The sequence below is a fragment of the Rissa tridactyla genome, chromosome 5 (assembly GCF_028500815.1).
Source record: "Rissa tridactyla isolate bRisTri1 chromosome 5, bRisTri1.patW.cur.20221130, whole genome shotgun sequence".
In the NCBI taxonomy this organism is placed as follows: Eukaryota; Metazoa; Chordata; class Aves; order Charadriiformes; family Laridae; genus Rissa; species Rissa tridactyla.
The window spans coordinates 17453741-17478020 of NC_071470.1; the positions used below are offsets into that span (position 1 = coordinate 17453741).

A 24280-nucleotide genomic window follows, 5' to 3' on the forward strand; every position below is an offset into this window, starting at 1 on the left:
CATAGTTTGCTTGATCATACTGAAAGTGTACTGTAGAGCTAACACAAAAAAGTATGTGAATCATTAACCTATTTACCATTTCTGATGGTCCAGCATCTCCACATTTTCACAAATTATTACTAGTAAAAAGGGAACTCTGAAAAGAACATATACTTTAATGTACAGGTAGTAAAAAATGTCATCTTCCTACTCAAAATTTTTGGGATGTGCAAGTGGAAAAAGAAGATGGGCAAAAATGCATTATTTTCTATTTACTGTATAGACCAACTTCTTGGCACGAATCCGTATTGTTCCCCTAACCATAGTATAGCTGGATTCATCAGCTCTGGATTTTTTCCAGATGTATTTGCTTAGATTACTTCAGACTAAATCAATTGGTGATGTGCAGATATAAGTTGTGAAAAAAGACATTAGTTTGAATAAAGGTAAAAAGATCTGGGTTTTAAAATGTTAACCTTTGTATGTGAAATAGATAATAAATGGGCCTGTTATCAGAATATGCTATTTATTGAATGTTGTAGAGCTTACGAGAAGCTACTACAACACACTGTTTTAAAGACAGTTTTAGAAGCAGTGTTCTATATTCACTATATATAGCCATAAGCAAACTATTTTGTTTTGGTTATTTTTGTCAAAAAATGATATATCTAACATCTGATTCACTTAATACATGCTATCTGTATAAATTGTCTATGCATATTCGAAAGAAGACATTAATTAGTTTAGAAAATACATTTGTCCAAAACATAATCAATAGGAGAAAGGAAACTATTCTGATTTTTTAATGGGTAGTTGAAACAATTTCACACCTTAGAGATAAAAAATTTATATTGGTTTTCTCTGTAAGCATGAATAATATATACAAAAAAACAACCATTTAAAAAATATGAAGTACTACATGGCATAAGGGTCTGCAATTATAGAGTGGTCTTTATAAGAATTTATTGTACAGGCAGTTAAGTAAGATAATTTCTTACTGAAACAGTTACTACACAATCACTACTGTTGGGAGACATTTGAATTTTAAACATATGATTATGTATCAGATCTCATGACAGAAAATGAGGCAGCAATGGCCACAAATTACAGTTGACTCTTCCAGCTATTTCACTCTTCAGCAGTAGTAAAGAGGATGTATACTTAGGTCATCTGATGACCAACCAATATTTAAATTCAGCTATTCATATAGCGAAAACATAGTTTTAGTTAAACAAAAATAGGTCCCACACACAATTTTAATTTCAGTCCCAGTGTTGGACAATGAAAACCTGTTATTTGTGATATTTTGCTATTAATGCACCATTTCTCCTTACTTGAAGAACGGTGATAAATTATGTAAGTGGAATTTCTTAATTTTTTATGCTAGTTAGTGGATAGTCTTATGATTTAAGGCTTGTGTTTATGTACCATACTGGCAGCTATTAGACAATATAACTATAAAGTCTTTGGGAACAGTCAGATATTTTTCACTTGACACAAGCTCTTGAGATTGATCTACTGCTAAAATTGGATCTACAAAGAGATCCAATTTTAGCAGTAGCTTTCAAGGCCCTGCCCGCACCCACAGGCCTTCATGGCCCAGACCAGCCTCACCTGGTGAGAGCAGGTGATTAGCTGGCCCACATCTGAAGCTTTCTGAACACTGCAGATTGTAAAAGTAAATGTTGACAAAATGAGTAAAATATAACTGGAAAACATGAAGGGTAAAGAAAGTAGAGAACAGGAGTCATTCGGAAACATTACCAAAAAATGAGTATATATATAGTCTCTGAAAATATATGACTTCCTGCATTAATATATAGCATGGAGCACGCTGAAGAAAATAAGATACTGTAATAGAAGATATATGTGAAAGAGGAAGTCCTTTCAAAGCAATATGACAATCTAGTGCAAAGGTTATTTAAATAGAATTTATATCCTACAGTTAATGCTGGAGTTTTACAATCACTTTAAGTTCATAGTTTTCTGAAGTTAAATGCAGCCTAGATTAGTTATCTGAGATGGCTTACTATGCAGCACACCAGCTGCAAAGAGGAGATTGAGACAGTAGGAATAAGCAGACTTGATAAGGATAATATTATTCCATTCTCCATCACATTCAACTTTAAAAGTGAAACTATAGTTTTATCTTTCAGCTTTTACTACAAAATCCTGAGCAGAAGAAAAAAAGGCACACACATGAGAAAAGAGACACAAAGAAAACAGGTTCTGGGATATTATATCCCAGAAGAAACTCATAGATTGGGCCACTGTGGATCCCCAGCTTCACTAGAAATCTCTGCCTAAACTATATCTTTTAACTGAGAAGGAATCAGGTCCATAGGGATAGGATGAAGACATGAACTATCATGTCCATTACATAAGGACACCAGCTAATTAGACTTGCAGGAAAAAAGACATGGATTCCTGCAACCCAATTGTCAAAATAGGGCAATCCCACTCTTCAGCAAAACTACATCAGCAAAAAACAAAGAAGTAGACAATTGGCTCCATGCTTGATTTTGTTTTAAAACAATACTTTTACTTTTAACTATAATCTCTAAGTATTCAAAGAGTCCTTAAAAAAGGGAGCTTTCACATCCATATTAAATAGTGGCCTTAGGTGTGGGAGAAACAAACTATCAAATTTAGAAAAATAGGGATCAAAGTATACATTTAAATAAAGTTACCATTTAGCAGATGTACATGTTATTTTCAGAATACCTTAACACTGTTGCGTAGCTGATAACAAAGGGAGTGGACTTTGCTCTGCTAGGAAAAGAGATTACACTATGTGATGCAGACTCAGTAAGTTCAATGTTTATACTCTATGTATAATGCAAAGTTCAGCATGTCACAATAAATGCATTTTGGTGTATTTATTGATCTATTCATATTTGAAAATAAGTGTAATGGCTTTTCTTCCTGTCTCTGGTATTCTAAGGCCCAAGTAAGAAAACAACAATAGTGTAAGAAAAACAAAGAAACTACTATAGATGTACCACACTGTAGAAATTATATTAAATGCTCATGTGAATGGTTCACTTATCACTATACCATACTGACGAGCTCTGGATGCTTTGTCAAAAGTCATAACCCCTTGAAATACATAATTATGAAATAACATGGTTAGAAGAGGTATATTTCTCCCAGCACAGTCAAAGTACTCTACATTAAGCCATCTTAACTACGAATCACTGTGCATGAGCCTCACATTAGGAAAGGCAAAGTTCCAGAGCATAAGAGGGAAGAAAGTCTGAGCCTATGCTAAGCCCCAGTGTGGGGCCACTTACATACCTATATTCACTTAAATGCAGTATGGTGATGTTGACCTGTATCCTGGTCTGGGGTGGAGCAGAACCAACTTTCTGTTCAACGGTTTTACTTCTTGGCTAAGCCTCTTCTAACTCTCTGAAACTGACAGCATGTTGTACAGAAAACTGCTCCTTCCCAGAGCGATGTGACCTATGTTTACAGCTAATGCCAGGAAGTGGTGGATAGAGAGGCTCTTGCTTATATTTGTGTCTGTGGCAATGAGGGACAGCTGACTCAGTTGTTTACCCCATGGAGGGGTCGCACCTGTGGGGAGGAGTGGACAGGACAGGTGACCCAAACTGACCAATAGGATGTTCCATCCCATCTGCCATGCTCAGTATAAAAGCTGAGGGAGCAGAGGGTGAGTTTTCTTCTTCAGTGGCTGATGTCTGAGGGTGGTTTTGTCTGTTTGTCTGCCTTGGATCCCAATCTGGGATCCAGTTCCTATCCATTGCTGAGTCCGGCCTGGAACTTCCTCAGTGTCTGCTGGTGATGTCTTCCTGGGAACTTGATATGGTTTTGTATATATTGTATCTATTTAATTATTTCATTTTTATTTTAGTAAAGTAGTTTAGTTCCTTTCAAACTCATAAATCTCTTTTCTCCTTCCTCTCCTTGGAGTGAGAGGTGGTGGGAGAGCATCTGTTGTCTTGTCAATGGCCAGTCCAGCCCCAAACTGTGACAGCCTGAATTTGCCATTATATTTAAGTTAGCTTCTGTGGAGGTTTCAGGTAACCACTGTTGAGAAAGCAAGCTACGCTCAGCTGTGCTGGAGTAGTGCTAACACACAGAACATGGGATCAGGGTGCTAATTATGTTTTTCTCATTATGGAGCCTGATCTGCATAGGCATTGACTTTGCTTAACTTTGTGATCTAGAGAAAGAAAAAAGCAACTTACAGTCTTTGTGTGCTCTCTTTTCATTTAATTGTTGACAACTATTTGTAAGTAGTTTGAATAATGTTCTATGGGAACAAATAATCATCTATGTACTGATCAAAGACATTACAGACTGGGGCTTTGAGTCCTCATCTTTGGTGGGCAAGGTCCTCATCTTTAGAATGGCAAGAGGAACTTCTAGCCCACCTAATCTGTCCTTTACTACTTGAGCATAGACCTACAACATATAGCAAGAATGTAGGGGAAGATAAAAATATCAATATATACTTTCAAATCCATATACTATATTATTCTATTTACATTCTTCTACAGGAGATAATATTGATTTAGATTAAAACCTACTCTGCCTGAAATCCAGCTTGAACTGTAATATGCATTTCCTATACCTCCCTTGTGTGAAAGAAATGCAAACCACTTTTATTAATGCTTCTCTTAGAATGGGCAATTCCTTGCAGGCACTGAAGAAGTGAGCTTTAATGACATGATACAATGAAAAAGCCACTGAAATACCCTAATCAGTTTTCATTACATTTTTTTATGCTCATTTAGACCCTTGGTGCACTGTAGAAATGGAAATGAATGGTTTTAGTGCATTAACTTAAACTAGAATTTCCTTTATTTTTAAATTAATTTCTTTTTAATTTTGTTCTGTATGCAAGAACTGTGAAGACCTCCAGGATTTTGAACATTCATAAACAAGCAATAAGTTTTGCATTGCAGTAGCTGAACAGAGGATGTAACTTGAATTCTATACCAGTGTACATAAAGCAAAAGGATTTAGTCAAGGTTTTGGTCTTGCATAGGTCTTTTTCTTTGTGCATACAAAATTGAATTATCTTGAATCAAGCCTTTGTGTGATACATTTGCTTTTGAATTATTTTGTAAGGAAAGGACAAGATTACCACAGTGTCTCTGAAGAGCCAGAAGCTTGGTTAACTGTTTACCTGGAGAAGATCATAATTTCCACAGTCTCTCTGCTGTTTTGTCTCATTTTATGAGATTAAGTAATAACCTAATTATAACCTTTGGGGAAAACTAATTCTTGAAAGAAAAATGTCTTTTGATGTGATCAGAAATAATATTTTGTAGTTATTAAATATGATTGATGTTATTTTAATGTTAGTATTTAATTATATAAGAAAAACTGTAGGCTTTTCTATCCAATATTGAAGTGACACTTATTTAATTGCAATTTTAATTAAATTTTAGAAAGGGAGAGGCTGTAGAAACATGAAATGAAAGTGTTGTTTTCACTTGATGATATTTCTTTTCCTAATGACTAAGTCCTAGTCTCAGTTATGCTGCTGTCCTCAATAATGGAGTTAAACCTTCATTGCTTTCAAGAGATACCCTTAGTACAAAGCAATCCTTGAAGGAAGTATGAAATTTTCTGAGTAGAAGGTGAAAAAGATAGCGAGAACTGTAACTATCTGGATATTGAATGGTGTGGTGTGACCAATTTCAGCAGAGCTTGTAACATAAGCTGAGTATTTGAATGAGATGCCTTAAATGGCAATCAAATTCATAATTGTAGGCACCATACTTATGGAATCCTTTGCTTACCTAAAATAAGTAAGATTACTGGTACTTCCAGTACCATGTGGTACTTCCCAGGTGGCTTGTCTAATTTTAACTTTTCTTTTAGCATTTTACCTTTGGGGCTGTTTCTCAATTTGTTATTTAGAAAAGTGAGAAAACTGAGGGAACTATATGTGAAATGGGATGTATGCAGTAAAACCTCAAAGACTTGATATTTCTCAGCTTCTAACTTAACCTAGTAGCTTCACAAGAAGTTATTCATGGACAGATGGCATATCTTCTTTATGAGTTTTCTATTGAAGTAGTATTTGTATATACAGTAAGCTTCCAGTTTAGTCCCTTTAATAGCATCAGAATCCTGGGGAGTAAGCCAACTACCATGAGTTGGTTTCTTTGGTTGGGCAGAAAGCAATGAGGAGAAGAGAAAACAGAAGAGAGATAATGTGCTTCACCAGACCTAAATAATAGTGTGAAATTATATTGTACCACATGCAATTTTAGCTGCAATTGTACTTTGGAAATTTTTTCCTCTAAAAATAGTTCCATGATGTCTATTATGTTTCAGTACTTTCCATGCCAAGTTTGCTAAAGCAACAAGTGAAATAAAAGAGAGGAAAGTGTCTGAGATGGTGACCTTTAAAACTAATAGCATCTTTAAATGTGTCATATGTGGTTTCTGTAGAATGCGAGCAAGCGAATGCTGTGTAGATAAAACCTTAATGATGTGTGATTCATTACAATTCAATGAACTGTGCAAAAGATGAATATGGGAAAAATTTAGCACTTTGATGTGTAGGAAAATTCCTCAGAGGGTTTTATTTTCAAATAAGTTTAAGAATGCTCCATTAGACTTGTCAAAGATAACAGGAAGTTATGCCAAGGTAACTAGGTCCCCTAAATGAGAGCAATAGTGAAGAAATAAAAAGGAACTTACCACATGCTTTGAAGCTGCATTTGTATTCAAAAGCAACTTGAAAACCTTTAAATATGAGAGACAGAAGTGTTGGGCTAAGGTGCCAAACTACTGAGCACAGGTACCCTGAAAAGAAATTATTGAAGCCACCTGTCTAGGTTTTCTAGTGACAAATTTCTTGGAGAAACCCAAGCAGCAGGTAGATTGATGCCAGGTATTTTTTAAATTTTTTTTTCTTGGTTCGATGCCTTTCACTTGAAGCAAGAGCTTAACCTGCCTGCCTTGCTAGAATAAATTTGCTGTTTTCATTTCTAGGCTTGTGAACTCAGGTAAAACTTATGCATAGGACATGCTTTTACTTCCCCATAAGCAATGAATTCAAATAAAGCAGTACTGTAGCCAAAATTCTCAGGTTGTCTGCAGGTTGAAACCCATATCAGTGTATATGAAAGTGGGGCATCACCAGCCCATAGGGCTGTATCAACAGGTTTGGCTGCTGACTCAAGAAAGGACATGGAGCAGCTTAATCCAGAGAAGTACTTTGTTGTGTGCTTTGGCAAAAGGCAGTAGGTAGACCCTCCTTAACTTCCAGAAACCTCACCTTGTCCCAGAGATGTATTTTGAATTGCCACTTGCAATTGCGGTCTTCCATTGGGAGTGAGGTAATGTTCATTGTTTCTGACTCGCCTATCACCACAATATGAGAGGTGCTCTTACAGCAAACATTACTATTGATTTATGAGTGTTTTTATTCTCAGAAAGAGTATTTCAGTTAATCAGAGTAATTCTTGCCTTTAGAGGATTTTGCATGTGCAGTTTAGTGCAATTTATATTACAGAAAAACTTACCCTGACTTAACTGTCACTAGAATTGGTAAGGTAAAGGAAAACAATCAGTATATTGTAAGAGTAATCAGTATATCACCCTGTTATACCAGCTTTGTCACTTGTTTCAAAAGTCATATCAATACCAAAGTAGCTTAAAGGGACTACCTCAAGAGTTATCAGTAGTTTTAAGAAAACAGACTGCATTAAGGTCAAACATATAGCCATTAAAGGAAATAAGAAGGCAAAAACCACAATTGTGTTGTCAAATCTGTAAAGAAAGTTAACTAGTTTATAAATTGATAGTCTCAAAACAAAAATCTATCATATGGTACAGGGAACTATCTTATCGTGCTTCTTGGAAATCAGACTGATGATTACACGATTACATTAAAATACGGGATATGGGTCAGACTGGTTTACTGGTCTGAGTAAAAGTGTACGTTGGGTTCCAGTAAGACATACAAAAGTATCTGAGTTGTAATGCACTGAATAACTGGCTGAGAGGAATTTCAAGGTCACATAAACAGCTGATAGCAAATTCAAAAGCTGAACCTGGATATCTCAATTCTTGTGTTTATTGTTAACTGAAGTCCCATAATTTTTCTGAAGCTTTGCAGTGTTTTTGTCTTACCCTCAGTGAAACATGTTACCTCATGCTAGAACTCTGCTTGTGAAAATTGTAATGCATGATTTAATTTCCAAGGTTAGTTTTCCTGATATTTTATTAATAATATTGGTGCTATGCTATAACAATAGTAGTGAAGCTTGAATCATAAAAGGCCTAAATATTCAACTACTGGTTGTTTGAGATGTAGCTAACATTTCATTTCTTATAATGCTTCATAAACTCTAAAAACTAAATATGTTTAACCTTTTCAATGTCTTGAGGAGACTGGGGGATGAATTTACTACCTCTGCTTTGAAGAGGAGCAAATGAGACTGAAAAGCTTGGAGAAGACCAAGTTTAGAACTTGGATCTTACCACCTAGCTTGGGACTATGTTCAATGGGAATATGTGCTATTTTGACAGCAGAAAGAGAAATAATCTCATTAAAAGTAACAAAGTCGGTTCTTCTGTGTATTTTTAGAAAGCTGACAGACTTCATATAAATATCAGAACTCCTTGTGGGACATCCATAAAGGAAGGAGTAGCAGTTGTTTCCCCCGGTTTATCTTATCAATTTGGTGTTTGTGCAGCTAGTTTCACAGTTCTTAAATACAATAAATATGCAGCAAGTAGAACTGAAGTGATCCATAGTTTTAAAGATGTACACATCCAAAAATTACAATATTTGAAAATTGGAAAATGGCTGACTAGTTTGAATCAGTTACATTACTAGATTAATGAACAATAAAATATGTGGCAAGCATCTACTTTGACTTATGACAAACCACACAGAGTGTGGAAAGCTAGGCTAGATTCCTATTCTAAGGATCGGTTCCTACACAGTTTAGATGGTATTATTCCATCTTCAGTTAAACATAGACTTACGCGATTATCCTTATGGACAGATAATGTTAAAATAAGCAGGCCAATCTCAATTACTGGAAAACAAGGTTATCTTAAAGGTTTTTAAATCTGAGCTGGAAGGCAATCTTAGCATGTTCATGATGAATGACCTTCTTGTATGGTCAAATGTATTTTAGGACACAAAAGGCCTTAATGTCTTTCAGAGGATATGGCAGAAGTCTTGCAACCTCTTTTTATAATTAATTTCTAAACTGAAATTTTACCTTCACCTACTCAAAAAGTATTACCTACCTAACATTTTCTGATGATAGCAAGATATAAAGTTAAGCGAAGCGGAAATTATCAGGTAATAAAGTCTTTGCAGTTTTCCAGCCTGTCAGCAGATTTTCAAAACTCAAGAATATCAAGAAACCATAGAATAGTACTGTGCCCTATGTCATATCTGAATTACATCAGAATTAGTAAAATGCAATTTCCTTTTAGATTTTTGAGATTTTCTTACCATAGTGGCAGAAAGCTGCCATTCCATGCTCTGACAGAGAACTGTATGATGTAGATAAACCAGAGACTTGAGACCTTACTTTATTTGTAACAAGCATATAGGTTTGTCTGATGCTGATAATCTGATAATGTAATTTAGACATACACAAAAAGGCAAGAACGCCCCCCAAACCCCCAAAAGAACAACATGGCATAAAATGAACTTGTACATACTGAAATTTTTCTGGACCTAATGCAAACCAAAATATGTAAACACAACTGAGCAGGTGTTTCAGATATTTGACATGTATTTCTTCCATTCCTTGTTGTGTCTGTGTGTCCGTGTGTCCCCCCCCCGCCTCCACCAGCCACCAAAAAAACCCCCAAATATCTCAGATCTTGTGGTCTCATAGTGTGGTCAAGAAAAGTAGATAAGCATAATTCTGGTTGAGACATACTGTGTCAGGGTGCAGTGTCATGTTACGCTCTGAGGGGAGATGTTCATACTGCACAAGTATGAATGTGCTGAAGGCCATCTCTTTAGCGACTTCCATGTGAGTCTCTGACATCTGTTTTGAAGACAAACACTGAGGGGACCATTATCTGGGGTCTCTGTTGCTGGCCCACTTCCATGGGCAAATCACATGGGGCTCCTGGAAGAGAAGGAAAGGTGGACTATATAGAAGGACTTGAGGATTTCTTGACAGAGGAGAGCTCAAGGGTATTGGGTATGAGAGTATAATAACCATACCTTAAGACTTGCAGGAAAAAGAAATTCAGCCCAGCATAAACTGATCATTACTTGGGGTTTTACATGGCAAGGTAAGCCTCACAAAGGGGGCAGGTCTTTTGTTGTTTACAAGACCTGAATCTTTCAAATATTTTAAGTTACTGTGGTTAAAATTCCATTTCTAAGTCAGCATGCATTGGCAACATTCTTACTGTTCTGAAAGGAAGCTAGGCTTAGCTGGAAATCTTAGGCAATTCTGTGATCGGATGACTGTGAGTCATTGGGTTGCAATCCAGAAAAGCTATGACCAAAAAGGGTGTTAGTATACTTACCTGAATCACATCTGTGCCCTAACCTGGTTTGGAAACATATGGGTCCCTTTACAAATAATTGGGAATGACACTGAGCCAGACATGGCAAAGTGTTAAAGAAATTAATTATTTTCTTGCTTGACTTTTCATTAGGTTATCTAAAAAGGCAAAACCAAAAGTTTGCACTGGAGTGTGACTGCCTTGCCACAAAACTTGCTTGCATAATGCAAGTTTAGGAGGTAAAATTAACTGCATTTTTTTGGTACGTTGGTATTTAGGCATGTAATAATTGGGACGTGCAGCAGGATTTTCAGAAGTGCTGGGGCACTGGTGGAGTTGGTTCTGTAATGCCAAACTTCTAATTCTTTTGTCTGGGTGTTGGGGAGTGAAAAAGTCTTTTACATTCAAAACTGTGATCCTGAAACCTCATTTTACTGCCATGGCACCAGCTATTAGTAAGGCTGTGTTTAGCATGTAGTAAGCAGTCTTTGAAGCCGGAAAAATAACCCAGGTTTACTTGCTCCTAAATGAGCGCTTTAGTTACTGGCCTCATTTTCTCAGTAAGTCTTTGCTGCTTTTCTGCTTCAACAGTGTCAGACCTCAGGGTTCACCTACAACAGCATGAACCTTCTGGTATGTCCTTGGATTTAATTAAACAAAATCAGAACTGATACATCAAGAGGAAGATGTATATGTACACTGATGGAGTGTATGGAAGTACTTTTCAGTCTCATTTTGTGTAACAAAAAAGCTAGTTTCAGCTGAGTGACAGTAATTCACACATGTGGGCGAGTTCCTAGAAGTGGGGAAGTTACATGCATCACTGAAACCTTAGTAATTTTTAAAAATGTATTTATGTATTTAAAAGAAAGTGATTGCTCAACGGCTGCGCCACTCCTGTGAGGCGATACTGCTTCCTCGCACCTGCAGCGCCCGCCCTGAGCGCGGCCCCCTGTGGTGGCCACAGGGGATCCAGAGTAGCCCCGCGCTGCGAGGGGAGGGGGGCCCGGCCGCCAGCCAAGCGATGCCCTGGGGCAGCGAGCGCTCCCAGAGCCCGAGCCTGCGGCTGCAGGCGGGCTTCCTCCCGACTCCTCCAGAAATATGCTGCCCGGCGAGCACGCCCGGAGCCGCCGGCCCACGGGCGGCGCGGAGGGGCGCGGAGCGGCAGCGCTCCCCGCCCGCGCCCAGGTGCGGCCGCCTCCTGCGGGAGCGGAGGGAGGGAGCTGCGCGGCGCGGGCGCGGCTTGTCAGGGAGCAGCGCGGGGGTGGGGTGGGGTGTGGAGGCAGGAAGGAAGGAAAGAGACAGAAAGCAAGAAAGCGAGCGAGCGGAGAGCCGGAGGGAGAACAGAAAGCTGAAGCGATCTAAAGTCCTGCTCTTCCTTCCTCTCTCCCTCCTCCCCCCGCTTAGAGGTAAGCCAGCCTCCGCGGGGCGCGGAGTTTGCGGGGCAGAAGGCAGGGACTGCCCGCCTGCTGCCCTGTGCGCGGCGCGGCGGCCTGCACGGGCGGCTCCCCGGGCCGGGCCGGGCCGGGCCGCTGCGGGCGCGGAGCTTTTCCGTGGGCCGCTGCGGTGATGCTGGAGGTCCCGGTCGCGCCCGCAGCGCGGCGGCCCGGCAGAACCGCGCTGCTGGAGAAGGACTTTGAAGTTACCGGCGAGTTCAGGGGCGAGTCTGAGCGGTTTGGTACAGGGCATGTCTCAGATGAGCGACAGATACCAAAGTTGGAATCTGACAAGAAATAGCTCGTAGGCAGGTAGAAAATAAGGCGTGTATTATTTTTTTTTCCTCCTGTTTTCTTTTTAGTTTAAATTATTTTAATGGTATGTAAATATCATACTAAGGAACAATGCTTTATTACTGTGTATTTCTTTACTCTGTGAGTTGTTTTTTGTAAAGTTAGACACAAACAGACTTCTTGTTAGCTGCCAGTATATCTCTGGAAATTTTATGAGAAAATGCATGAAATTCACTTTGAGAAAGTCACGGAACCACTAGGACATCCTAGATAGAAAAGACAGTGAGCAATACAGCATCCAAGTGTTGCCACAGCAACTTGCTAAAGTGTACTCGGCCAATTCCACCTTTAGTTTGCTTATTCGTACCATGCAGTGCCTTACTCCGGAGACTGTCTGCAAGTTGTTCCACTGGAATTTCTTGCAGTATGGGGTTTGACTCCGAGGTAGCGAAGGTGACTGAACTTTTCTCTGGAAGAGAAGTGTCCTAGAATTTATAAAAAAAAAAAAAAAAAAAAAAAAAGAGAAGCCAACCCAAAACAAACCTCCCAAAAAACCCCAAACCAGAAACATTTTGACAGGATGAGCTTAAGGATATTTCGTAACTGTGCACTGCATTGAACTACACTTAGTAACTTCCTTGCATTTGGAAGGGGAATTGTTGCAATCGGTTATCTTGCTCTGAATTGACCCAAATGTTAATTCATTAGGTAACCACTTTAAAAAAGGTCATTTGAGAGATTTTTTTTTCTTTGAGCTTGCAGTCAGTATGCTGATTGCATTATGTAGATTTTTGGAAAGATCATTAAAGATCTACAATGTTTTCTAGGCCTGTTAATCTTGTCAGTTTGTATGCAGTCAAGTACAATGGGAAATGAAATTCACTACTGGCAGATTTCATTCTGCTCCATGGTAAGTCCTGTTTTAGTGTTTTTTTATTTTGTTTTGGGTTTTTACCTGTTTCTTTGGATCTTAATCTAGTATGTCGTTTAGGAGAAGTTGAGAGCAAGCCTGAACTTGCTCGTATTTGTTGAACCGATTGCTTAAAGTGTGATTATCTTTCCCATGCACTTCTAAAGGTTTGACACTTTCTTCAGGCTAATATCTGTAGTGATCTCAAAGAGGGGAAAAAAGAGTCTCACTTGAGTGTTTCTATGTTCAGCTATATCCTACTGCACATTTCAATACTGAAAGCTGGATCGCTTGCTTCAATATAGATTAATTTGTCTGTCTTGCAATCAATATTACCTTGAAAACATTTCCACTAGAAACTCATAGACTGGAAGACTCATAGAATCAACTGATACAGCTTTTCAGAATATTAGATGAAGGAATTTATCCTCCATGAGAGGAAAGGTCCTGAAAGTTATGTATATTTTCCTGTGCCAGTGTTGTAATTTTTCTTTGGTGCTGTTTAGCTGTCCCTTTTAGTAAAACAAAAAGAACTGTTAGGCCACTTTGAGTTGTTGCACCTCCTTGTCTAAGCCCCTTCCATAAGACGGGAAAAGGACGGATGTGAAAATCAGTTTGAAAAGAAGTGTGAGAAACATCATCTTCTATGGAAGAAAGTTGGATGATCCCATATAATGCTTGGGATGTGCAACACAAACTGCAATTCATCCTCTGCCAAAACATATTTTCTTGGAAGAAAAGCCTAGATGGTTTTGCTTGCATTGTTTTTTCCACATAGCAATTTAGATATTTTACCCTTGTTTCTATAAAATTGAATGGTCAAGCGTCTTCCAAGAATCTTGATTTTTGTATAACCACAATAGCATTTTTTCCATTTTTAGTAACCGTGTTGAATGACGACTGTTGTCTGTTACTCCATATTGGAGAATGTGGTGGTACAACAAGAATCGGTTTTATTTAAGCAAGACCAAGTTCCCCTTGGTTTTATTTTCTTTTTTTTTTGATATTTATTTCTATCAAATACTGTGGGAAAAATCTAATTACACTGAAACAGATTCATATATTGGGTAAGGTAGTCCTTGAGTTCTGCTTTTCTGTATAAAGCTTAAGCCTTAAGTGAGGACAAAACTTTGTAACATAAGAAATGATTCAGTATTTATCTTCTAGTCTGCAATACAAACATTCACCAATGTGTGTAGATTTGTTTAGCTGTTTGTTAGCTGAATCTTTGTCTGAGTAGTCAAACCAAAACAAGTGTCAGTATAACACTTTGCTCGGACCGACAAACTATGTGTCATTCTGAACTTACTGGTGTCTAACCAGTTGTATAGGTAGGCCAAATCTATAGCATGTCTTTATAAATCCTGATGGATGCATTGACTGCTTCTGCCGTAGATAGCTACAGAAACATGAAATGGCTTGGACTTCAGCTTCTAGCAGTGCTGGCGTTTTGTGGTTAAAATGTCTTCTCAGCAAGCAGTTTCTTCCTTTCTCAGTCTGCTACATATTTCATTTATAAAGTACGCTGCAGAAAGTAATGGTTCTTGCAAAATTGGAAACAAAATTTGTTCTGTGCTTGGTAATCCTCTGCATTGTTATGTGGTTTATACAGATTATTAGGATCCAAATAACTGATAATGTATGGCTATTTGAGTTCCTGAAGTAACAACACTGGGGGTGTTCCAGAATAAGGTGTGGGCAAAGTTATTGCATGTAGAAAAAACAGTAATTAGACACTGAAAAGAGTGTGTGTGGGTATAAATATATATGTTTATATAAAATATATATATTTATTTATAAACATATATCTAAAAGCTACTTTCCTAAGTGTCTTTTTTGTTACCGCTGAAGATGGAGTGATTGAGGGAATCATACTTTCTGAAATAAACACTAACACCTCAGGGGAAAAAATACCCGAACACCACCATGAAACCTAGAACTGCCGAGGAAGGTGGAAATAGCTGAGATAACCAATTGAAATTCCAACTTTAAAACAGTTAGACTGATATGCTAACATTGCAGGGGTTTTATATGCTTGAACATTTGTGGGGATTTGGGGGTTGTTGGGTTTTTTTTTGTGTTGGTTTTTTTTTTTTTTCATTAATGGGTACATAAAAGGCTCTGTTCTCTGGCACAGACAGTGCCTGGCTGATACTTTTTGCCCACTTCAGTAATTTCTGCACTAATTATTTCTCATTCTGTACTCAGAATATATATTCAGCTTCTTAAGAGACTATTTATATTTTTCAGGTTTTGGAGATGGGTGGAGGCCATACTGTTGAATTTTATCTTTTATGGCTAGAGGCTTACATGGAAAGCTTGAGGAAATGCTGATGTCTGAAATTTTTAAAGGGATGATGAGTATTTAGATAAGTACTCAGGTTGGGAAAGGACAAAGCTAAATCTAAAAGCTGATTGTTAATCAGTTTATCTCAATCCAAGGCTTTTTGAATTTAAATGACTTGGGAATCTTTTAGTGAGGGTTGCCTCCCTAACAAACTTCATCTCTCTTGAGAGGTTGATATCTGATTGGCCTATAGAGTTCTCTCTCTAAAAAGTTTTAATTGTATGAATTTCATATTCAAGATAATAAGTCATTTCTCAGACTTGTGGACAGTGATCAAAGCTGATAAAAATATTGCACTAAAAATGAAGCTAAAGAGATTAGCAAGAATCCAAAGACTTATTGTAAATAATTGAACATTTATAGTAAGTGTGCTGTGTTGATTTTTACTTCTTCCAGAGAAATGTAGGTTGGTTTGTTGTCTTTTTTCTTTCCCCTCTCATTATGAGATATATATATATATATATATATATGGTGTAACATAAAGAGTTTTATTTTTTCCCTGGTTTTGATTACCACTTTTTGAAAGTATGGGAGTAATAAAGATATTTACAAAATTTTTGCAAGAAAAGACTTCTAGTGATTGAGTTAGATATTTAATCATTAGTTTCATAATCATAATAAAGTACAATCACCAATAGCAGTGAGAATAGTTGTGCTCCATTCAGTACATGATTTTAAATTTATATTTATTTGTATGTGGCTTTGGGGAATGAGGAGGGGCATAAAGATTTATTTATGATTGTCTTTCTCAATAACAACAAAGTTATTCAAAAGATGTTGGGGAAATCTCAGAGGAAGAGGTTATATCCTTTATTGCAGGAACTGATACAGTACAAAAGTAAGTGGTCTTTTAAGCTTCAATTCCAGATCACAGACTCCTTTTTGTCAGGAAATATTTTGAAGAATAAGGTATCAATACCTACTACCATGATTTCTTTTCTTTCTAATTGCTACTTAAGTCTTATGCTGTTCTACCCAAGCTGTTCTTTCTTTTCCAGGCTGCTTAAGGCTAGTACCTGCGTGCCAGGACAGCTGCTAGTCAGCAGGTTTCCCTAAGGCCAAATTAGTCTTTATACAGGAAGAGGGAGGTGAAAAAACCTGTTGACTGCTGCTGATCTCAACCTCTTTAAAGAGATGTGATTTCAGGCTGTCTCAGACACCTTCAGAATGGCAGCTTCTCTCTCTGCTTTGCATTCTGTAAATAGTGAGTTTGGATATGGCCCTGAAAGAAAGAAGACCTCAGATAGGTGGAATCTGGAGAGTGCCAGAGCTGAGTTGGAAAAAATGCCATGGGCACTTGAGATACCAAATGTCCCTAGTGTGAAGGCCAGAACCTGCCTATGGGTTTATACCTCTGATACAGTTTGTGGCCAAGTGAAAACTGCTTCCTTGAGAGTTCAAAAGCTAGCAGTTACTTGTTTCTTGTTTTCCCTTGTGACAGTTCTTTGAAGGGACTGCTCTGCAAGAGGTATTTTGATGACTTCCATAGCTTTCTGGCTGTAGTTATTTGAACAATTACAACACTTACCCTACCACCCCATCCAATATGCTCAAGTGATTCTATTTTGTAAACTATTTTGTTGGTTATGGTACTTGTTCAGTTGGATTCTCAGTTGAAGAGGGCTTGAATCCACAGTTCACATAGAATGCTCTAGGCAGTCATTTTTCCTTTTCCCCATTAAAAGTGTGTTTCTGTGCTAAAAAGAGTTTAAGGCTCAGAAGACAAGGAAGTAGAAGCCTGATGCTGTAGTTAATTGGTGCTTGTGTGGGTATGGGAAAGCTTTGGGTTCCAGCTCTGCTCTTAGATCACTTTTTCTCCCCCTTATATCCAAGTACTGTGCAATAAGAGTGTGTGTGTAGATAAGTGGTTCATCTTTTAACTGATCATCTTAATGTTAACTACTAGGATTATATGTTTTAAGACTGTAATACTTGTGCTAAGACTTTGATTTCTCTATTCTCTTTATACAGGCCAAGATAAAAGGATGGAGGGGTTATGCTGTTTACCCTCCTTGAAATTTTCATATATAAGCAATTTAAAAATATTGCTGTACAAATGACAGGGAGCCTTTCAGAATTTTATCCAAGATTAATGTGAATTCAGGTGGGAATTTTTTTTAATTGCCCTTTTTCTTTTCCATAGGATTGCAGTCTTTAAAAAGAAAAAACCACAGCAGTTTGATCTGAAGAAATTTGAAGACGTGTCTTGAAGAAACTGATATTCTTCACTGGCTGGCTGACAACAAATTTAGAGAGCTTTGTTGCTAGTGAATATGCATGCATCCTGAGTATGTTTCTACATGACTGTGTGGGGCAATATTCGTAATGAAGCTGCCATCATGTCATCCACAGGCAAAGGCACCGATATTGAAGAATTCTTGGTCAACATTAACTTGGGACAGTATCTTCCTAACTTTAAAGAATATGGCTATAACATTGTGACAGATTGTGTAGGAATAAATAACAGTGTGCTTCAGCAAATGGGAGTGTTGCCTACAGGGCACCGCAGAAGGATACTTAAGCAATTAGATACCACTCTTTCAAAAATACACGGAGACTCTCTATTATGTGAAAATCTAAAACTCAAAGACTTGAAAGGTTTAGAAGAAAGGCAATATTCATCCTCGGATCAGGAGTCTCCAGTAAGCAATTCAAGTGTAGATGGGACCAGCTTGATACCTGCAACATTGTCAGAGCAACTTCTTAATAAAGCTTACACTGATAAAGAAAGATTCGAATTTGCAGAGCAAAACTTATCTGAGGCAAATGATGACAGCTTTACAAATGTGGATTTTTCTAGTTTATACCAGAATTCAGACAGCGTACTAAAAGCTATCAATCTAAGTGGAAGTATTAAAATGAATACTCAGCCGGATACATCACTGGAAGAAGCTGCTGCATACCAAGCTGATGAGCACTTGGCTGGCTGTTTGGCATTTCATGATCCTCCTTTTTCATTTGCTCATTCATGTGAGACAAAATACAGTGAAAACAAACATCAGATGTTTGCAGATGAGGATGATTTATCTGATAGTGAGCCAAATTCTCCATTCTTTAAGTTTAAAGGAGAAATGATAGACAATGACTTATATGATTCTTATACACAAAACTGCATGAAAGTATTTCCAAGAGCAAGCCGGTCTTTTATATTAAGGCATCGACCTGTACCAGAAATTCCTGAATCAAGTAAAGTTCAAACTTCATCAAGGTAACTGCTGTTTCTTTCTAATGAGGAATCACTATCATTGTAGAAATTATGATTTGGGGTTTCTTGCGGGGTTTTTTTATGTCATTTTTTGGTGAATTTTTCTCATGTGTGCTTTAAATACACGGGATCTGGAATGAATGTTGCCAAATTAACTGAAGGAGGATTAAGCTCCGGTGCAAGTTAAAAGCTCAAATGAGAGTATAAAGGGAAATTTCAGAAATAACCTCCCCAATCATCTCTCTGCTTATTTTTAAAGAAATCTTTATTGCTTTAGATATAACCCTGTTGAAAAGAACTGTGTCAAGTATTTTTAATCTGTATGCTGTTAAAATTGGGAAGAATGGAAATACACAAGTGTTACAAAACCAAGATTGAAAAAAACAGAAAAAGCTGTTAAATCTATTCCAACCCAAAAGAGTGCTAATAATAATTAGACTTTAGCTCTGATGTATCTGATGAAATTATGATCCATCACACAAAAATGCTGACAAAATGGTCATTTCAAGAGGGCTTGATATTCACCCTTAAGTATAAAAATCTATTTTTATGACGAGACAACAGTTAGTGTGAAACGCAAGTATTCAGGTTGTATCTTAGTAATTTTTAAGGTCGTACCTTTCAAGAGATACTATTATTGGAAAATATAACGTTATTATTTTTATCCGTGTAGCTTATGAGAAAGATCTCTGAAGTCTTACACAACTACACTTATTAATGTAGTTTTATCTAAGAAGTTGGGCAAAATTTAGGAAAACCTTGTCTGTTTTGTGCATTGTATGGTGTAGCCACCCTGTAAAAAAAGCTGGATGTGTCTGATGTGATTGCATACATGGGCATTACAAGATGATTACATGACAATCTCATGTCTTAGCCTTAAAGCACATAAAATTTACATGTAAATATAAATACGTAATTTTTTTTGGTTTAAATTGGAATAGGATATTTTGTGGAGGAGGGAATTACTTTATACCGTGGGTCTAAAGCAAGGACTTTTTTCAAGATGTCTCTTAGATTAATTTCTAAACTGGTTGTCATTTAACTGTTAATTCAGAGAATGAATGCAACCCACTTGTCGTACTAGGTATTGGCTTTTCCTGGTGTTCTGGTAACAGCTTTTGCTGGTAACAAAAACTTAGCTTTTAATGATGTTTATAGCATGAAAATAGTTTTTGAGGCATTCCAGGAGGAAAAAAGAAGTGGATAAAGGAAAAGCAAAAAAAAAAAAAAGAAAAAGAAAATAATAGATATGGGAGGCTTTCAGAGTTTATGGAATCTTTTTAAGGGTAGTTCTGTTCAGCACTGGTGAGATTAGTACTGGATAGAATCCAATAAAGTTTGTTATAATAAATTGCATAGGAGAGTTTGAATTGGTTTCAAAATATTCATGTGTCATGGGTGTGGATTTTTATTCTTTCAAAAAGGTTGAGTTCATAATTTGAATCCACAAATTAGTGAGCAGCACTTATTGTCTTGAATAAGCATTAGTTATTGTAGCTTGTCTTGCAAAAATACGATGGAATGTAGAGGAAAAGGTCTAATATTAGAACTTAACTTCAGGCCTCTTTTAATAAAAGTAATATTGTTTGAATGTTAAAAATAATAGGCACTGAATGTGCAGTTGATCACATTATTACAGGCTGTGCAAGCGAAGAATATCATCCTGCAGATTAATTTGTGATATTCTTGGTTCTGTTGACTATACGGTTCTACTTGTCATTCTGGTTAAGTGTCTTAAACAGAGAAGAAATATTCACGCAAAGACCTATGCAAAGTTTTGTCGGTGTAGCCAAATCCAAATCATTAGGTTGCACTTTTTTAAGTTGGTTTTTGTTTTTGTTTTTTAAACCACTGGCTATGCCTGGAAGGGACATGTCTGAGAATGTTTTGTATTTATCTTGTCTTTTTCATCTGCGTATCTCAGCAGTTAGAAACATCATTAGCGAGTTTATACATGCCCTAAATGCAGAGTTTTCCCAGCATTTTTAAGTTTCTTTTAGATTATTGAAAGAAGTTAGTATTAAATGTTGTACTATAATTGTTTGATTGAACAGATGGAGAGGCAAAGATTATTTGCAACAATTAAGAGATTTTTATGTGCCTTAAAAAAATGTTTTCTCAGTGCCTTCTAAATCACCAAAAAATTGTGATTATTGAAACTTAAGCAGAAACCTCTTTTGCTGGGGAGTAGCTTTAAGTTAACTTTTGTAGAGTGATTATCCATACTTCATACAATAAAGCTATTCCTGCAGAGTTGAAATGGGAATCTCATCCTAAAAGATAACAGTAACTAGCTACTAAAAGAGTACTCTTCATGTCTTTTGAGAAACAAACCGTCCAATTTGTAGTCTTCCTACCATTGAAGTAAATCCTCTAAATCCCAGTCTATTAGTAATTGATATGTGACTGGGTCACTAACTTCATTACCCACCATTTTGATTCGTGAGCTCCAGCTTATTTTCTTCATCTTTATGTTCCAGTTATAACAATATGGAAATCCTGAAGGACAAGTAGCAGTCTGTCTGAGGAAGATCAAGGCTAAACCAGAACTTCAAAACAGAACTTAAATTTCACAGAAACATTCTTGATAACCTTGCTGGTTTTTTTTTTTTTAGAGGCAAAGAATTAATACAGAACTTTAAAATGGCAGCTTGCAGCATTTTTAACCTCAGGAAAGGTTGTGTTTGTCTTACAGAATTGCATAGAAAAACATTCTCAAATGGCTTTTATTGATAGGCGCTGGTTTCATCCTTATTGCACTGTGTGAAGGCTTTTCCAAAGAAAAGGAACGTGTGAAGGATTTCCAGAGAAATCCTGCTGAAATCTTCTGAGAAACTTAACATTTCCTTCCAGTCGTGTAGGGATATTAGTCATCAAATTTTTATGCAAGGAAATGCTTTTCTCATGATCTCCTATGTGCCTTCTGGCACAAAAAGTTCATATGGTGGGTCTCCTTGTGCCCCTTAGTAGTGCTGTGACCATGTCACTTTTTATTAATAATAATGTGCTTGCCTCTCTTGCAATTGTATCTTCTTCCCAGTGCCCCACTTGTGCTTCTGGCTCTTGCCTGTAAGAAAACACGCTGTCAGCTGGTAAGACAGCATAGCATTTTAGAAGTTGGAAATATTTTGGTTTTCTTTCTTCTTTGAATTACATGTGGCATCACTGTAGAACTGAGGACTGTGGAATTAAAAAAAAAAAAAAAAGGATTATTACACAGTGTTCTTGATAGTGAGGTTATTGTGCAGATTTTAGTAGTGGTTTTGATTGACCAGTATCGAAGTGATGTGTAATTATGCTAGATTCTTGTCAGCTAGATTTTCAAACATTGAGCTCTCGGTTGTTACAGAATTAGTAAAAATCTCTTCTAAGGGTGTTTAAAAGCACTGGAATGGTTAAGGGGATTGCAAATAATCTTCTGAAATTGAAATAATCTGCATCCAAAACGTCTTTATTAGACAAAGTAGTCACCCTTTCTGAGACCCTGCATTCTGTGTTTAAGTGAGCAGTCTTAGATTTTTAATATGGTTTGCCATGTTACAGAACAGACCAAAGGGCTAAACAGAGTGGATTGGAAGTTTTGTGGTCTCTCTTGGTACATTTCATCTAAGTGACTTCTTCCATACAGACATGAGTGAAAAATTGAGGCTTTTGTAAGACGAAATACTGGAAGTAATGCAATGGATTGAGCTAACCACCAACGTGCTTTAACGCAAGATTAAAGATAGTAAGTGTAGAGAGTTTTAGAGGCTTTGGATGCTTCGGATCATGTCACTTAGCAGTCGCTCTTAGGTGAAATAGCTGCTGTTGCATCATTCAGAGCAGCGATTTGTTGAAAGAAAAAGCTTAAGCAGATTTACAACATGGTAGACCCATTTGTTATACAAAATGCTACACAGACAAAATTTCAGGCTGATGAACTCTATATTCTTCTAGATATTTTTTATAGCCCCCAACTTTGTTACTTATATTGTTCAGTAGTGGGATTGCTATGATTCTTTATTAAGAGAAATTAGAAGTAGTAGACCAAAAGTAATTCTGGAAAATATGCTGCATTTGGGGGAAAATACAAATAAAATAGATAATGGTGCTTGGCCTGAGCAAGCACTGTTTGTTTTCTGCAACTGGCAGATCCTATGGTTGAAACTTCTTGCTTGGTGCTGATATTCTTTAGATCCACTTCTTAACATGTAAGTGGTCAAGATTGCTAATGAGGTTCCGAAGCTGGTGCTGCTGTGTCTCTCTACCTTGTATTTGATCACAAAAAGCAACGTTTTTAGGAGAGCAGCTACTCTCTCTCTTTTCCTGTGGTCAAGCAACACCCTTAATTTACCTCTGCAAGCAGTCGATGAACCCCAAAGCTCTAACAGAGCATGCTAAAGCACTTTTTACATGTTTGCATTGTGGGAGGGTTAGGTCTTGAGATAGATAGAAAAGAAAACATGATTTGAATGAGTTTGAATACAAAAGCTTCATTCATTTAAAAAGCTCAGTAGATGAATGCCAGTAAAGACTTTGAAGCAGTGACTGCTTGCACTGACCGCTCTCCCTCACTTTATTTGCAAGGTGATGGGAGAATATTGAATAAAACAGCTCAGCTCAGCCCAGTGCAAAGTTCTCACCTTTCCAGTCTCTCAGCCTTTAGCTAGACCAGTCGCTGCCTCATCATACCCTTTCATCCTGTTTATGTGTAAGGAAAGGGCGGTGGGGAAGAGTATGCAGCCTGAGCCGCATCCGGTACCTCTTAATATATGAAAATAGTGGGTCTTAATCTTCACGGTTTAAACAAAGTGATAATTCAATTGAAATTATTATATCTTTGTAAAATTGGCACACTTCATGATTGGCAGACTGCTTGCACTAACCCTCCTACAAAGAGCAAAATAAAGAAGATCGTTAATCTGAAGAGGTATTACATTTTGGAAACGGTTAAAGAAAGTCAGAGATTTGTATAGATATACGATTTTTTTCGATCTTATCTGCACCTGAAGAAGTCTTCAGTATTTTTGTGTCTTTTAATCCAGGTACTCAATTTGTACAATAACTATCTAAATATGCTATTAGCACTGACAAATTATTATAATTTTATATCTTGCACTGTATGTTGTTTCTAATACATAAACTTCCAATTCAAAGTAAATTTAAACAATTCTTCAAAGTAAGCTTATTCCATTTGTTTTATATCTTGAGATAGTTTTTACGTGATGTAAGTTATAACTGTTTTCTAAACATGACAAAAAGGTTTTATTTTTGATTGCTGGAAAAAAAGACTACACTTTGCTTCTTAATAGGTCTTCTTGCCATGTATACGTACATGTAGGTACATAATCAAAAGGGAATATACAAGTCCTGAAAAATACATGAATTTAAAAAAAATGCAAGTATTTAAGCTGATTTCTTGTTTTTCATTTCCTGTTGAATTTATCTTCAGTTGTTGCTATTACCATTACCCAATTTTAAATCCATCCATCCTGAAACTAAGCTAATGACTTACTGTTTTACATAAGGAAGAAAACCATCATTTTATAAGCTTTTTGATTCAAAACTGCTTATTTGTATCTCTGATTTATTTTAATTCTATTAATATTCTTAAGAAAACACAACCTAACCACAAAAAGTCTGGT

The 24280-nt window shown here is 37.0% G+C and overlaps 1 protein-coding gene across 4 annotated transcripts in view; it reads left to right on the forward strand.

Annotated features, from left to right (window-relative positions):
• Positions 1–11747: 11747 nt before the first annotated feature.
• The window catches only part of ARAP2 (ArfGAP with RhoGAP domain, ankyrin repeat and PH domain 2), a 137285-nt gene continuing 124752 nt past the window's right edge, over positions 11748–24280 (forward strand). For 3 of the 4 annotated variants that reach the window (XR_008466694.1, XM_054203473.1, XM_054203475.1), the window contains exons 1-3: positions 11758–11873; positions 13022–13104; positions 17595–18659. Coding sequence is in view for 3 of the 4 variants with exons in the window: in XM_054203473.1 (XP_054059448.1) it covers positions 17752–18659 (908 nt within the window). In the remaining variant the exon portion in view is untranslated. Of the gene's footprint in view, positions 11874–13021; positions 13105–17594; positions 18660–24280 lie in introns of all 4 variants that reach the window. The other variant, XM_054203474.1, reaches the window with a different exon arrangement.